Below are 14,956 nucleotides of genomic sequence, written 5' to 3' on the forward strand. Positions count from 1 at the left end.
ACAAATTTGGAGAATTGTCAGTTGTTTTTCTTGGTCTTAGTATAAATGTTTACATCTGATTTAGATTTTACTCATTCTGTTGGACAGCAAATTGTACCATAAACTGCACAACAACATGATATCTTTACCATATTAACCCTGGAGCAGATGGCAGGCTGTACATGTATATATGTTTGCGTGTATGAAAACATAAATCAGTAACAAAGAAAATAAAGTTTTAAAATGCATTTTCTAGTCTTTTGCATAACTGAATCAAATCTTGGGGGGGAAGTGCACTAAAATATACTAAAATACACTAAAATATACCCATGATGTGATTTGATATGGTATAGGCCATTCCAACACATGTGTGGCCAAGATTTGATGCCTAAAGGCTGCTGGGGAAGTGCTGCCCACTGGTCTGTTTTTGCTTTCTGTTCACATAAATAATGCTGGAAGAGAAGTCTTGGTGGTATAAAGTGAGGCAGTGGCAATTGCTCAGAAGTCAGTTTAGCAGGAGCTTTAGGTCTTTATCATACAAAACATCTGACTGAGATGGCAGAACAAGAAGGCGTGCTTTACATGATACTGAAATAATTTGTGGCGGCTGGGAGGGAAGCAAACAGCTACAGAGGGACAGCATTCAAATTACTTCTTCAGAGAGATGCTCAGTGTCTCACATACTTGTCTCTCCAATTCTGAGCCTGAAATTCTTTTGGTGCTCCCTTGGGCTGGCCCTTCACATGCTGCAGTCGCTTAGGCACCGGTGGAAGGTGCTGCTCACACAGTGGAGAGACGCACTGGGATTGTGGGCTGAAATCAGCACGCCTTACGTGATGGTCAGCTGCAGATTTGAGGATTGACTGCTTGGATAGGCACATAGGGTTTGTGCTAGGACAACGAAAGAAACAGTGTCAGCCAAAGTATCTTTTCTTTCCAAGACAATTCATAGGCAAAGGGAAGGTTCTGAGCTTTAAAAGTAGTTGATTGAGAACCTCAACCTAGAAAACAGAATTGTTTGAGCATGACCTTTGTCTAAAACCTCAATAGACAAAACTATAAAATAAGATAAATAAATTACAAAAAGCCAGTGCAGTGTAGCGTCATTGGGTGTCAAGTATAATGAGGTGTTTTTTCTGACCACATTATGACACTTCACCAGACTTCAGCCTAGACTCACAGAGGTTTGCCCCTGCAGCTGTTCCTGATGTCTGGAAAACATCCAAGCACCAAGAAATCACCATATGTTTAAAGGGTGTGCTCCCCTCTCTCCTCCACAGAGACTTCCCTCCAAACAAAGAGTTCTGAGGACATGGCATCTCCTTGGGAGAGCCAGAACCTGAGCAACTTCAGCAGCAGTTCCTTACGGAGTTACACAAGGACCATGTTCAGCTGAGGGCCCCCGCAGTGTCAAAGACCTGGAAAATTTGCAGGGGAATGCTAATTATGGAGAAGCAGGATAAGCACTTTCAGAGCACCCAGAGAGTTAAAAGTACAGAAAAAAGATGTTACAGGAAAACATGGTCCATCTTATCCCTTCCTGTTCTGTCTATAATACTGTCAGTCACATGCTTCATGCGGCATTTTCTTACATATCCAAGAGCTAAAAAAGGGCCACTTATTCAGAAGATTGATAATCTAGACATTAGGCTGGTTCATGATGTGTTAAAGCAAAATTACTTCCCAGACTCCTCTGCATGCCCAGCCCTTTTCCCCTTCACCAGTATTCATCCCTCCACTCTCACTTTGTCTCCCATGCAGGCCAGGGAGGTATTGCCTTTACACCCCAGCTTCTCCTGGCTGCAGCCCTCCATTTCTTGCTTCTGTGCCATTTCCACCTTCCAGCTGAAGCTTCTCACCTCTTCAGTCTTTCAGTCAAGTCTTCCTCTCCTGATGTTGAATGCCAGAGATAACTCTCTGTTTCTCATACCCAACACCTAAAGGGCTCCAGAACTCCAGAAGGAGTGGCTGCAGTGAAAGCTCCCAGGAGTTGTGCAGTTGTTGCTACACTCAGTTGCAAGGGAATTGGTGGGAGTTGAGCTGCCAATGTGTCTGAGATGTACATTAACTCCAGGCTTCAGAAGGTCACAATTTGTCTGTATTTGAATGGAGTTTTATAGGATCAGCAAGGTCATAGATTCATGCATCTCCACGGACCTAGTGACTGTCTTGGTGAATTAAGGATCTGTTTCATGATAGGGAGGTTCAAGCAAGTGTTATTTATTTAAGCATATGGTTTCACCAGCATCTTCCTGAAGATGGTATAATCCATTGGCCCCTAATGTATGCTCTGTGAGGGCAATAAAGGCTTCATGTGGGGTCTGTGGTGCAGAATGAAGGATCTTTATAACAGAGAAATTGTATGTATCAGCCATTCTCATTTACATTCTCCAAACCCACAGACTGAATTGACTGCATACCTCTTGTCTTAAAAATAACTCCCTAACCACTAGAAAAAGATACCATGCCTAAGAAAATACGGCATGAAAGCTGAAGCTAATCTAAAAATTTTGTGTCTGCATTGTTAGTGCATTTTGTGAGAAATGTCTGATTAAGTAATTTACTGTAAGCAGATGCTGTTGGCTACTGGGCGTCCCACAAGGGGCTGTGGGTGATGCAATTCTGCAGCATGTGCAGTGTATGAGAAGCAGGTTGGCATCTTGGCTGAAGTCAGCACCAGAGAAGGTTTCAAGCTGTCAACGTGTCCTGGAAAACATCTGCCTGTTATTTAGATTTTACAAACAGAACACAAATCTATGTTTAATCCATGTCTGAGGCCTGGTCTGACCTCCATTTGAGAATTGGAAGTTTTTCCATTAGTGAAACTCTTGTCAGCTTCAGTGGGCACAGGAGCTGCTTCCTTGTGACATGTGATTGTAAACAGTAAAATTACTTTAAACTGTATTAAATCTTTAAACCACATCCCTTGACAAGGTCCCTTCCCTAACCTTAATTCTAAGCTGTCACAGAGGATGATGCAACGGGTTGGACAGCATCTGTTCAACCACTAAATCCAGTCTTTTGCAGTCAGAAACATTATAATTCTTGCCATAAACATTTCACCCCTCTTCCCGAGCAAAGTTAAACTTTTTCCTGCCCTTTTTCAGGAAAGCTGTGTCAGTGCCTGATGGGAGTAACTAGATAATCTCATGATTTAAAACACCATCCTTCATCCCCATATCTCCATGTCTCCTGAAATCTTTCTGTTCACTTGGGTTTTGTTCCATCTGGGGATCTTTTGATCCCACATTGCCTGCTACCAACTCCAGCGTTGTACAGAGTATTTCATAGGATGTTCTTTAACATTTACTCAGGGCTTACAACTGCAAACAGAGCCTGGATCTTCTGTTTCAGAAGGCTAGATGCACCAAAATTTCAATTTCCTTTCTATATCTCCATTCAAACAAAGCCACGGTGTGTCCAACAAGCAGCATCAATCAGAGGTGTCTGTTCTGTGCCACCAGGGCCACACAAAAGAGCTAAGATGTCCCTGAAACCCTTGTCTTGTGCAGGTGGTAGACCTGTGTGCATCTCACACCAGCTGCTCTGCCAGCTTGGCTCTAACATCTTATTGTAAAGTTAGTTGTAAATATTGATGAGGGATGTGGCAGTGGGCCATTTTAGATGGAGGGAAACAATTTGCATTAGCCTGTGAACCTCCAGGCACTGATTTACACATTCTTCTTATGGAGGAATGGTGTAGTTATAGGAAGAGGATTTTAGCCCTTGCTGTGGGGGTGCATCCTGCCATCTCAGCCTGCCACTGAACAGAGTATAGGGCTGAGGATCCATGGGGGGCATGCCTTTGGAAAGTCTGGAAAAAGGAATTTGCAGCTAACTAATTTTTTTTTTAAAAGCTGCTTCCCTAATTGTCATGCTGAGTGATTATCTCACTTTGGGCTGTGAGTGCAGCTATTTAATTCCAGCAGAAGAGAGACACCTTGAATTAAGTCAAAGAATAATTTTGCTCCAAATGACAGGTATGTTGAACAATCAGTCATGTAGTCTAAATGAAAAAACATGCTATGTATTCAATGCAAAAACATGCTATGTATTCAATGCCCTGTTCACTATGTCCTTTCATGACATATCACTAGAATTGGTATATAAAATCTCAAAGGAAGTTTATTCTTTGGAGGAAAAGCCTTTTTCTTGTCTGTACCAAAAATGAACAACAAATGGTACTGCATATGTTGTGATTGTTCTGTGCCTAATGGTAACAATTCATACAGTTCTGCCAAAGCATAGTGTAAATCAAATTATATATTGCAAATTTTGTTCATGTATTTATGTGATGAAAACCAGTTGTGTTATACTGATTTAAGATTTCCTGGCAAATTCATCAGCTGAAAGATTTTGACTTATGAAAATGTCAGATTCCTGGACCTAGAATGGCTTTGGCAATTTCTTTTTTTATGTGTCATGTCTGAGAAAGAAAGATATCCCAACTGCATTATTTTATTGACATTCTTGATACAGCAGTCATAGCATTGTCTATGTTTAAATCACAGGTCAACAAGTCATGAGATCTGGCTCTCTTTCTGGTACAACTAGAGCTTTCTTGTGTATATAAAGGCTTAGGAACCAATTTTCCAATTTAGTGAAGAAAAATGTACTCATGACTTCATCACTGGTTGGTTTTTTTTTTAGACAGTCAGGCAGGCAACATGAGCCATCATATGCTCTAGATGGGCTTCTGTGTGTGCTGAGTGCACAGTTGTCCTGACTGCTAGGTAATCAGTTCCTGCATTGTGCATTGGATACAAATCTGGGTGTTTTTCCCCATTTAAAGAGGTGCATAAAGCTCTTGGGCCCTCTCCTGCTTGAAAGGGGATTGTGGCACTCATGTATCTGATGGGAATACTTTGAGGCTACCATGAATACAAGTGTATTAAGTGTATTTAAAGGGTTGCTCAGACAGTGCCACTGTGTTGAAAGGTGGTGTCTTATACTTCTTTGGAGGCAGTGGGAAGTCAGACATCCATATTTTCCGCTGTGCTTTGGAGCATTATGGAAAGGTGTGGGCTGCAAAACATTTTTCTCCTGCTCTTGTGAAGCAGTTACAGCAAACACTGAGCTGAGTCATCTGTGTTGCAACTCTTTTGCGAACCAGAGCGAGGAATTGTTGCCTTGTGTCCCATCCCTATGGACAGGCTTGTGCTGTTCACCCCTGTCCTGACCCAGGTGACAAAAGTGCTAGTGAAGGAGGTGAGGATGAATGCAGATGCCCCATGAGAGCATTGTCAGCTTGGGGTTAAATCAGTGCTCAGGTTGCCAATCTCTTCTTGGGAGAAGCACAGTGGAGAAGCACATGGGACATTTTTGACTTTCCTCTCCTCTTTCCCCAGACATGTTAAACACTCTTTCACACAAAAAATCTAGTTCAGTGGTTAAAAACAGGGGCAATTTTTTTCTGCCAGCCAAAGGATTCTGCAGGTCATGAGCAAAAAGTACAGCCTTGCTGAATTCTGCTATTTATCATGTTTTCTTTTTGCCACAGCATATGTGTCTTTTAAAAAAACCCATGAGTTGTTTGTGAGTGTCGTATACTCATTAACTGAAGGCAGAACTGGCTGCAGAAAGCAATAGTGGAGTAGTTTTCTGGTATCAGCTGCAGGACACAGCAGGGACAGGGGACATGGCCCTCATGCAGACTTGGGAATGTGTCCCACAGAGGGTCTGACCATGCATGTGCTCCAGGTCCAACGCAGATACAAGGTGAATCCTGTGCCATGGATGAAGTCCAGAATATTTCAGTTCTGGTAGCTTTCACATTGATTTCACCTAGGCAACCTACCTGTAATTTTAAAGGAATTAACAAGATGCCCTATCCCATACCCTGGAGATAACCACCTTGCTTCTTGGCAAAACCCAGTGTTCATGTGACTACCAGTCTTCAGCCAAAGAAAAAGGATTTGCACATCTTTCCTCCCTTTTCATAAAGATCAGTTTGATTTTAAGGCAAAGAAGTTCACCTTACTTCTTATATCTTCCATTAAAAGATATTCCTTTTAACAAAAAAAAAAAAAAAAAAAAAATCAGTTTTGCCAAAGGGTTGCAAAGGGTTGTTTCAGCTATGTCCCCTCTGGTTTATTGTTGTGAATATTTTCATACTTGCCCTATTATGTGTGTAGAGCTTTTAGACATGTCTGCTTTTGGATGAGCGGCTACATCAAGATCCAAATGCTATGAGGATATTACAGAGGCACAGTAATTTTTTCTTTTTTTAATTTCTTTACAAGAATGCAATTGAGCAAGCAGGCAAGAAAGGAAAACCTAAACTCAGGAATTAAAAAAAATTCTGTGCTGTAAATTTTTTAATCTTCCATTCAACTTGGTTTGTGTTGGATTGATACAAATATAAAAGGGAAAGAAGAAAACATTACCTGGGGACAAACGTCATGGTAGACATCAACTAAAAGTCGTTGTATATGGAAATGAACTAAAAATGTACTTACATGTTTTCTTCTGTGAGGTTGAAGATAAATTTGCTTCTGTTGAGCAAAGAGGGGAATTCTAGTGGTGATTCATGTGCTTTGGGTTAAGCATGTAATTTAAATACTTTGGAGGAATCAATAAGGCATCATGTGATGCTTTCTTCTTTTATTCAAGTATTGTGATTTTAATGCTGCTGGAGTTTTTACAGAAAAGTCAAAAGCTTAGCTTCTGCTCTCATATAAATATGATGCAGTTTCAGTTTGCAGTTTACACCACTGCTTCCCTAGGAGTTAATCTGGTTTAAAACTGTTCCAGAGATCTTTTAGTCTTTTGCTGTTAATTGTTTTGTAGAAAGTGGATGTGGTTGTATGTGGGTTTTGGAAAGGAGATGATATATAAATATGTGTTCCAAAAATATGTATGGGAGCAATTGCAGAAAGGAGACATTTGTCTGTAACAGCCAGCTCATACTCTGGCTCAGTATCCAACTCCATTTAATGCAAAGGATACTCAGTGGAATTCTTCTGCTTTGATTCTTACCCTGTTTTAGCATTATTTATAATTTAGCCATTGCAGTGGAATCTGTTTCAATATTATTTCCCCTCTCTTCTTGTTTCAGGTATTATTTTAAAGTCCAAGCAAAGAATCCCTTTGGTTATGGACCTGTTAGCTCTTCAGTCTCATTTATCACAGAATCTGGTATGGTTTACTTTTTATTTTCATCTCAAAACTCATAATAACAGATATGGCAGAGCAATGACTGAAACCAGCATGCCAAATGATAGTGATTATTCTAGTCTTGCTCCTTTCGTATTATGTTGGGGTTTTTTAAACTTTAATTATTTGTTTTCAGTTAAACTAGGAAAATAATGTGCACTCCTAATGCCACTATGACAATGTAAGTGATGTTAAAGTCAGCTCCAGGGGAGCAGGAAGTTGAATTTCAAATACAAAGGGCTACTAATGTTCAACAATACAGAAGCAATGGCAAGTTTAAGGTCTTTGGTAGATTGACCAAACATTTAGTAAATTAATTTCCTAATTGTGAACAGCTTAAGAGTTGGAATCAGTTGGAAGAAATACAGTAGTTCCATCAGACAGGCAAAGTTCTGTGTTCTTTTTTTTTGACAAGGCATGTTGCTCTTTCACTAAGGGCTAATAGTACATTCAAGAGCAACACCCCCTTCTAAAAATAGTAGGTTAAATGTGCTATTTTTGCCTGTTTCTTCTTCTACTTCCATTGAGCCAGAGGCCCATCACTCCACTGAATAATAAAGAACAAATTTTTCAGTCTTTACTTGAGTGAAAGGTCATGTTGTTTCTTGCAATTTTTGCCCTATCAGTGGCACGGGTTTTACAGTCTCTGCCCTTGCTCATTTGACTTCACTCTGTAGTGCTCACTTCAGAAGCTCCACTAAGAACCATGGAAGTAAATCATCACAGAAGTGAGACAGAAATGTGAGATAAGTCAATTGTCCTGGATAACGTATTCAGATTTTCATTACATGAATAAGAGGCTCAAGTATTAATTCAAGCATAATATTTGGCATGGCCCAGGTAGCCAAAAAGGCCAATGGCATCCTAGCCTGTATCAGCAATAGTGTGGCCAGAAGGAGCGGGGCAGTGATTGTACCTCTGTACTTGGCACCAGTGAGGTCACACCTCACGACCTCTATTCGGTTTTGGGCCCCTCACTACAAGGAAGACTTCGAGGTTCTGGAATGTCTAGAGCAGGGCTGTAAAGCTTTGGAACAGACTGCCCAGGGCAGTGGTGGAGTCCCCATCCCTGAAGGTATTTAAAAGACATGTAGATGTGGCACTGAGAGACTTGATTTAGTGGAGGACTTGGCAATGCTTGGTTGACAGTGGACTCACTGATCTTAAAGACCTTTTCCAAACTAAACAATTCCATGATTCTGTGCTGCATCTTGCAGATTGTTTTCCAGCTGCCAGCATACGGGCCCGAATGCTTAGTTTTCCCATCCAAAATCAACTCCTTTTTGAGTTTTATATGACATCTTAAAGTTAAAATTTTAGTTTGCAGCACCGATCTTTCATTTGTCATGGCCAAAGGTGGCTTTGCAGCTGTCACAAGTACAAAAACCAGTTGCTAAATGCAAGTCCAGGTGGTATAGTTACAGTGATGGAATAGGTCATAAGAGAAAAAAATTGCTAATTCAGAGTGCTCTTCTAATGCAGGTGTAAGGTTTGAGCTGATGGGAATATTCAGTAAAGAATGCCATCATAGGATGAAGCACCTTATTGAAAATATTCAGTCAGTGACTTCGTATGTTTCATGTTATAAAACAAGGTTTGGAACAAAATACTAAATTTTCTATGTGTTTTTTTTTCTCCTAGACAATCCTCTCCTCATTGTCAGGCCACCTGGTAAGTCTTTCTCTGTTGTTTCATTCATGAAGTGCCTAAAGCCTGTGCAAAAAAGTAAGAATATAGGATTTAGAAACATTTAAACATGCAGTCTTAGGTACAGTTTTCAGTGAAACAGATAGTAATTAATGGGACTAATTCATAAAACACTTTTTGTCTTAGGACCCCTTATTCTATTTTCTGAAAAGAAATCTTGCAAAGATATGTTTAAATAAGCACTTGATTTTGGTCCATCTTTTTCCCTGGTACAACAGCTTTAATTGCTTGGTAAAAATCAGTAAAGTGTGTTACTTCAGTATCTCTGTCCAGTATTCAGTTGCCTAAGCATAGCTTGAATAGCAGGATCAGGTTTCTCTCTCTCTACTTCTGGTGCTCATCTGTACAAATCATCATGCCCTTATAAATGCTCAAAAATTCAATGATTTGTTACTGACCTGAATAAGCCACAAAGCTTTTTAGCTTGCTTTGTATTTCCAAATTTGCAATGAGCTAGTTCAGCCCATAATCAGAAGATCTGATTTCCTGGTGCTGGAACTAACCTTGCTGACATGAACATTGGTAGTGTAACCCCAGGCAGTATGTGCTCTTAGAAGAGATGCAGGAAAAAAGACCTCATGGTTACTATGCTCCCTCAGCTGTCCTAAGGAGTTAAAATGGTTGGTTCTGGATTTTTTGCTATACTTCTCATGAAAACAATGTCCACTATATCCCTTCCTTTTCTGATTTATTGTGCTTGCTAGTCTGGTTTCTTTGTGTCCTCAGAAGTCTCTGAAGATTGGTGATCAGTGATTGCTTCTCACGTGGAAGTGTTTGCAGGATTTGGTTCATGTGCCTAGTGAGGGGAAGAATGCCTAACAGAAGAAACTGCCAATCTCATTTGTAAATCATCTAGAAATAACAGAGTAAAAACAGGGCTTTGGGCTGTAGCTAGAGAGAAAATTACCAATTATCACACTGGGAGCTTTTTATAACTTTCTGTGTACATTAATACAACAGCAATTTCAAAATAAATTATATTGTCTTGGTAGTACAAAGCAAATATTTAGATGAGCCAGTAGGAATTTTTATTCTTTTGCAATACAATTAAGCAGTCTTATCTGCAGCAGTCTCTGAACAGGGTTCCCCAGGAAAAGTCTCACTTGTCTATTATTGGAAACTAATCTGTTTTGATGTAATCTGGGAAAACAAAACAGAAAAGTACAGTTGTGATATGATCTTTTTAACTAAATAGCAAGAAGATATTTCACAGGCTGTTGCTCACCATGGAGTTTTTGATATCTGTTCTTCTGTAAAAGGTTATGTTTTATAGTCTTAAAACACAAGTCACTGTCAGACCTAAGATCAGGCTGTGTTAAGAAGAGAAACTGTGTGATACTAGGTAGAGAATAAGTCTTACTGAAACAATTAAGACTGTTTACTTAAAGCTGCGGTTCAGTACATGAAATCATATTTTAATCATTTTAACAGTTATTTTGTCTACTGCCTAGGAGGGATTTAGTAAAGTCTCTAACTTTATTTTTAATAATATTTTTCCTTGAAGTACTATTTCTGAATATAAAAAAGTCATGCATTAATTTGTTGCAGCATGTCTTGTGATACATATTATTAGATGCTAAACTCTGCAAAACTTGGACAGAAGTATTAAAGTCTGTCCCTAATGTGGAATTTATTTTTTTTCTCCAAGGTGGTGAGCCTATCTGGATCCCATTCACTTTTAAATATGACCCCACCTATTCAGACTGCACTGGCAAGCAGTACGTGAAACGAACTTGGTACCGCAAGTTTGTAGGAGTGGTTCTTTGCAACTCCTTAAGGTACAAAATTTACCTCAGTGATGACCTGAAAGGTAGGCACCATGATTAATTTCCTGCTACATGATTACTTGTCTCTTCATCTTCTGGTTTTCTTCATTTCATATGTGTCAGGACTGAGAGATAATGAAAAAAACTTCCCATATTGTTGAGCTAGGGTAATGGGATCATCTCCATGGCCTTTCAGACTATGCTTATGACTATTGTAATGCCTTGGTATAGTTTCAATAGAGTATTTAAAAAATATGAGATAAAGATCCCTATCTAAGAAAGAGAGCTCCACAGTTTTCAATTTTTGAGACTGAAGTCAAACTAATGGTATTGACATATTGAGAGATTTTTGCTTTCACATTATATATTTCAACGAATCCAGTTGAAATTCTCTCCACCTGTCACCTGTGGTGCACTGCCCATGGACTTGCAAAATGAGGACTACTCCTTACCGAGCTGTAATCCATTTATTTTCCATAATTTCTGCTTCTATACTGTGAAGGTAGCATTCTCCCTCTTTCTGTCACTGTTCATTGGTAATACTGTGTGTGTCACTACAACATTCTTCCTGCTTTCTCCCACACCTACTTGCCTGGTGGTAAAGAGTATCCCAAACATAAGTATTGCTGAGTTAAGTAATCTGTCTGTATTACTCTTCAGATACCTTCTACAGCATTGGGGATAGCTGGGGAAGGGGTGAGGACCACTGCCAATTTGTGGATTCACACCTGGATGGAAGAACAGGACCTCAGTCGTACATTGAAGCCCTGCCCACAATCCGAGGTACAGCAGTGGGGGACTGGGATGCTGGCCAGGAGCCTGTTATCCCATCTGTAGGATTAAGGGGTAAGGAGCAGAGCGCAGAGTGGAGCTCTCTCCGCAGCTGCTGGCAGCTCTCCAAGGAGTCCAGCTGATGCAGTAGCTGAGAACAGATTGTGCAAGTCCCAGAGGACTTGTGGGGGCATAGAGAGAGAGACAGAGACAGAAAGAGAGGGGCACATGATGCAAATACTATGCAGCAACAAAATGCAAAAACAAAACAAAAAATAATTGTATAGGTCTATTAAATCTTTCACTTATTGATTCATTGCTTCATTGATTCGAGATGCAAAGCCTTTCATGTGCCTAAAGGGACCAGCTACATCTTTGCAAACACAGCTTTTGTGAATGATTAGCTCATTCAATGCAAAACACAAAGGAATATGTCTAGTGACTTAAGGTCAGTGCTTTTATTCTGGCCTGGTAGATACCTTTCTCAGAGGGAAAATTCTTATCTTGAAGGAGTTCGAGCAAACTGCTCACCTCACATAACCAAGTAGAAGACAGGTTGCTTCACAAAATGAAACCAATCATGGAAGTCAGCCAGTCTTTTCAGTAAGTCTGTTGATTTAAATTATTCAGTTAGCTTTAGTGGTTTCCATGTTAAATTATGCATTGATATTCTTTGCATGGTGGCGTTACCAGGAAGAAACTGGAATAGTAATGGATATTTATATATCACTGTGAAGCACTGCACTTCTTAGCTCAGAAGACAGATGATTAATCCAGATGTGTATATACTAGGTCTAGGAGATAGAGATAGAGAGCACACAGAAGTTTTATTATTGGCACAAGCCATGGGTGTTTCAGATGTTCCAATGCACGAGCTATGCGGACAAGAATGCTGCACTTCTTCTAATGCTTTAAGCAGTTACATTCTTTCTGCAGATGAATTAAAAGGGGAAGGGAGGGCTTAACTCAGTATTTACTGCATGAAATGATACCATTTTGTTTTGTGAAAAGCTGACTTTTGCTGAGAGTCTCTTAAGCCCTGTGAGATAATGTGATTTGATGGTATTTTTTTGCCCCAGAGTCCTTAATATATTTAAACTGACTTAGAAACTTCATAAACACAGCTGAAATATGCCCACCTTTTGGAGTGAAATGCAGAAGCTCTTTGGCAGACCACAGCATTACACAATAGTTAAAGAGATTTTGAGCAGTAAAACCAATCACAACTACAAGAAATATGAAGGACCAGAGTTAGATCATTCAAGAAAGATCTCAGCCAAATACCAGGGCTAGCCAATACCCTTTTGATACAACTCCCTGCCAGACAGTTTATAAATTTTCATTTGTGCTGTGGGATTGACTCTCACTGCTTCTTCTACTTTGTTTGAATTGCTGTGTCTGTGTTCTGGAGTACAAATGGATGTTTTTCTCCCGACAGGTTATTACCGCCAGTACCGCCAGGAGCCTGTATCATTTGGACGCATTGGATACACAACACCCTACTACTATGTGGGCTGGTATGAGTGTGGTGTGCCCATCCCAGGAAAATGGTAGCAGTCTGCTTTCCTGCCTTAGGTAGACCATGCTTTTCAAATTATTTCCACCAGAGGACTGTGAGCAACTGATTTGGAAAAAGAAAAAAAAAAAAGGATAAATGGGGTAAACCAGTGAAGACCAGCTGCTCAAGAAACCCTCATGAAGAAAACATGGACACCCTTTACCAGCCGAAATCTGTGGTGCTACTTGATTTCTGCTTGGAAGCAGGGATATGATATAAGTTTGGTGTCCTACCTTCCTCTTCTGTGTCTTTAAGGCACAAAGAGAAGGTTACAATGTGTGCAACCTGTGAAAATTAGAACTGTATTAGCCATGAAAATTTGGAAATTTATTATATCTTACAGGAATGACCTAAGCATGCTGTGCTTGCTTAATGGGATGCTAAACTGTCTTCTGCTGCCCGATGGGGCTCCCCTATGCAATCATGCCATGTAACTGGCCACCCACCAAAGGCAGTATATTTCCCTGAAGACTTACCCTGTGGGTTCACTCACTGCTGGACTAATCACCAGGTCACAGTGTAAATTCACTTTGAGATATATCTGTATCTATATCTATATAAATACAGTACTGTACATCTGCAGAAATACTTCTTAGAGATGCTGAGATCTTCTTGTTCACTAGATAAATATGTTTGGAATTTTTATGTAAAAGGTGCTGTTAATTCTTTGAAATATTGCTATGCACAATATATTAACCAAGGAAAGAGCTGTATTCTTCTTGTGAGTACTGTTGATGTAACATTTGAATTATTGATAAAGACCTGTGTCTCACTTCCTTGGCAGCCTTTGGATTGGACATTCAGTGGGATTCTACCCCTCTACCCATGTTAGAGTGGCATGTATAGTCCAGCAAGAACACGTACACAGCAGTTTATGAGCATCAGTAAAGCTTTCTATCCTTTACTATTTAAAAGTTCTAGTGGAACTTTCCTTCAATCCATTCTCATCTTATTCTGTATGTTATTTATTCCTTTGTCAGTATCTTTTATGTTACTGTGCAGAGGCATAGGATGAGTAATTTGGAGATCAGAAACTGCCTTTAACTTATTTGCTCTCCAAAAAGAAGCCCAAGCCATCAATATGGGAGGCAACTAGCAGGAAGCTCATTTGACCATGAGGACAAATTGGGATACAATTCTTTTTAAATACTACCAACATCTCTTCCAAGCAGACCAGAAAGCAGAAAGTGACATGAATGAAAGGTGTAATGATTATTTTTTTAGAAGGCATTTGGAAGCTTGCAATAAGGTTTCATGGCAATATCTCAACAAACTTTGCTCATGTTAGTAAGACTCACCTGTTCTGGCAGCCTGGGAGAGAAGCAGTAACCTGGGGGCAGATCCAGTCTTTGGTCCATCTTTCACTCTTGTTCCAGCTTACTGTAGTGTAGGTCTAACACCTCTTGAGTTGCTTCCTGTAGTTATTTTAAATTGTATGGGGGCAAAAAAAAAAGGTAATTAAAGTGATTAAAAGAGCATTTTATTTTTCATGGTGATTTGGGTTTTAACATTTTAATTTTCTCACATATTTTTGCTTCAGTACAGTGCCAAATATATGGTCTTGAAGTATAGTTTTTTTTCCCTAATAAACCTATGATACATGGTTCCATTTCTATTTCATCCTTTCTGGTCAGCTCTGTCAAGTAATCTAAGTGACAAATTGTTAGCTTTCAGAAAGTCCTCCTTGGGACAGGACTAAGTGTCAACTTTTTGTAAGGGACTGGAAGCATGTGAATGTGTTGTTCTCTTTTGAAGGTGGTTAGCAGCTGGTGTGTAGTTACCAGGGGCAAATCATGCCTGACCAGCCTGATCATCATCTTCATTGAAATGACTGCTGCCGTGCACAGGGGAGAAAAGGGAATGTCATTGGCTGTCATAAAGCACTTGGCATGGTGTCCCATTGTCCACTTGTAGCAAAACTAGTGGAATATGGCTTGGAGAGTTTTTCTTTAAGGTGGATATAAAATGAACTTTGTTGTAAGGCTCAAAAGGTTGTGATCAAAAATAGCACGAAGTCCAA

The 14,956-nt window shown here is 39.8% G+C and overlaps 1 protein-coding gene across 1 annotated transcript in view; it reads left to right on the forward strand.

Moving 5' to 3' along the window:
* Positions 1-14,483, forward strand: part of FNDC1 (fibronectin type III domain containing 1) — a 61,536-nt gene extending 47,053 nt beyond the window's left edge. Inside the window, exons 16-20 of the mRNA XM_033054437.2 lie at positions 7,037-7,116; positions 8,776-8,805; positions 10,490-10,651; positions 11,268-11,390; positions 12,817-14,483. Of these exons, the coding sequence (XP_032910328.1) occupies positions 7,037-7,116; positions 8,776-8,805; positions 10,490-10,651; positions 11,268-11,390; positions 12,817-12,932 (511 nt within the window). The 3' untranslated portion in view covers positions 12,933-14,483. The remainder of the gene's footprint in view (positions 1-7,036; positions 7,117-8,775; positions 8,806-10,489; positions 10,652-11,267; positions 11,391-12,816) is intronic.
* The last annotated feature ends 473 nt before the right edge of the window (positions 14,484-14,956 follow it).

Source organism: Catharus ustulatus, chromosome 3 (assembly GCF_009819885.2).
Source record: "Catharus ustulatus isolate bCatUst1 chromosome 3, bCatUst1.pri.v2, whole genome shotgun sequence".
In the NCBI taxonomy this organism is placed as follows: domain Eukaryota; kingdom Metazoa; phylum Chordata; class Aves; order Passeriformes; family Turdidae; genus Catharus; species Catharus ustulatus.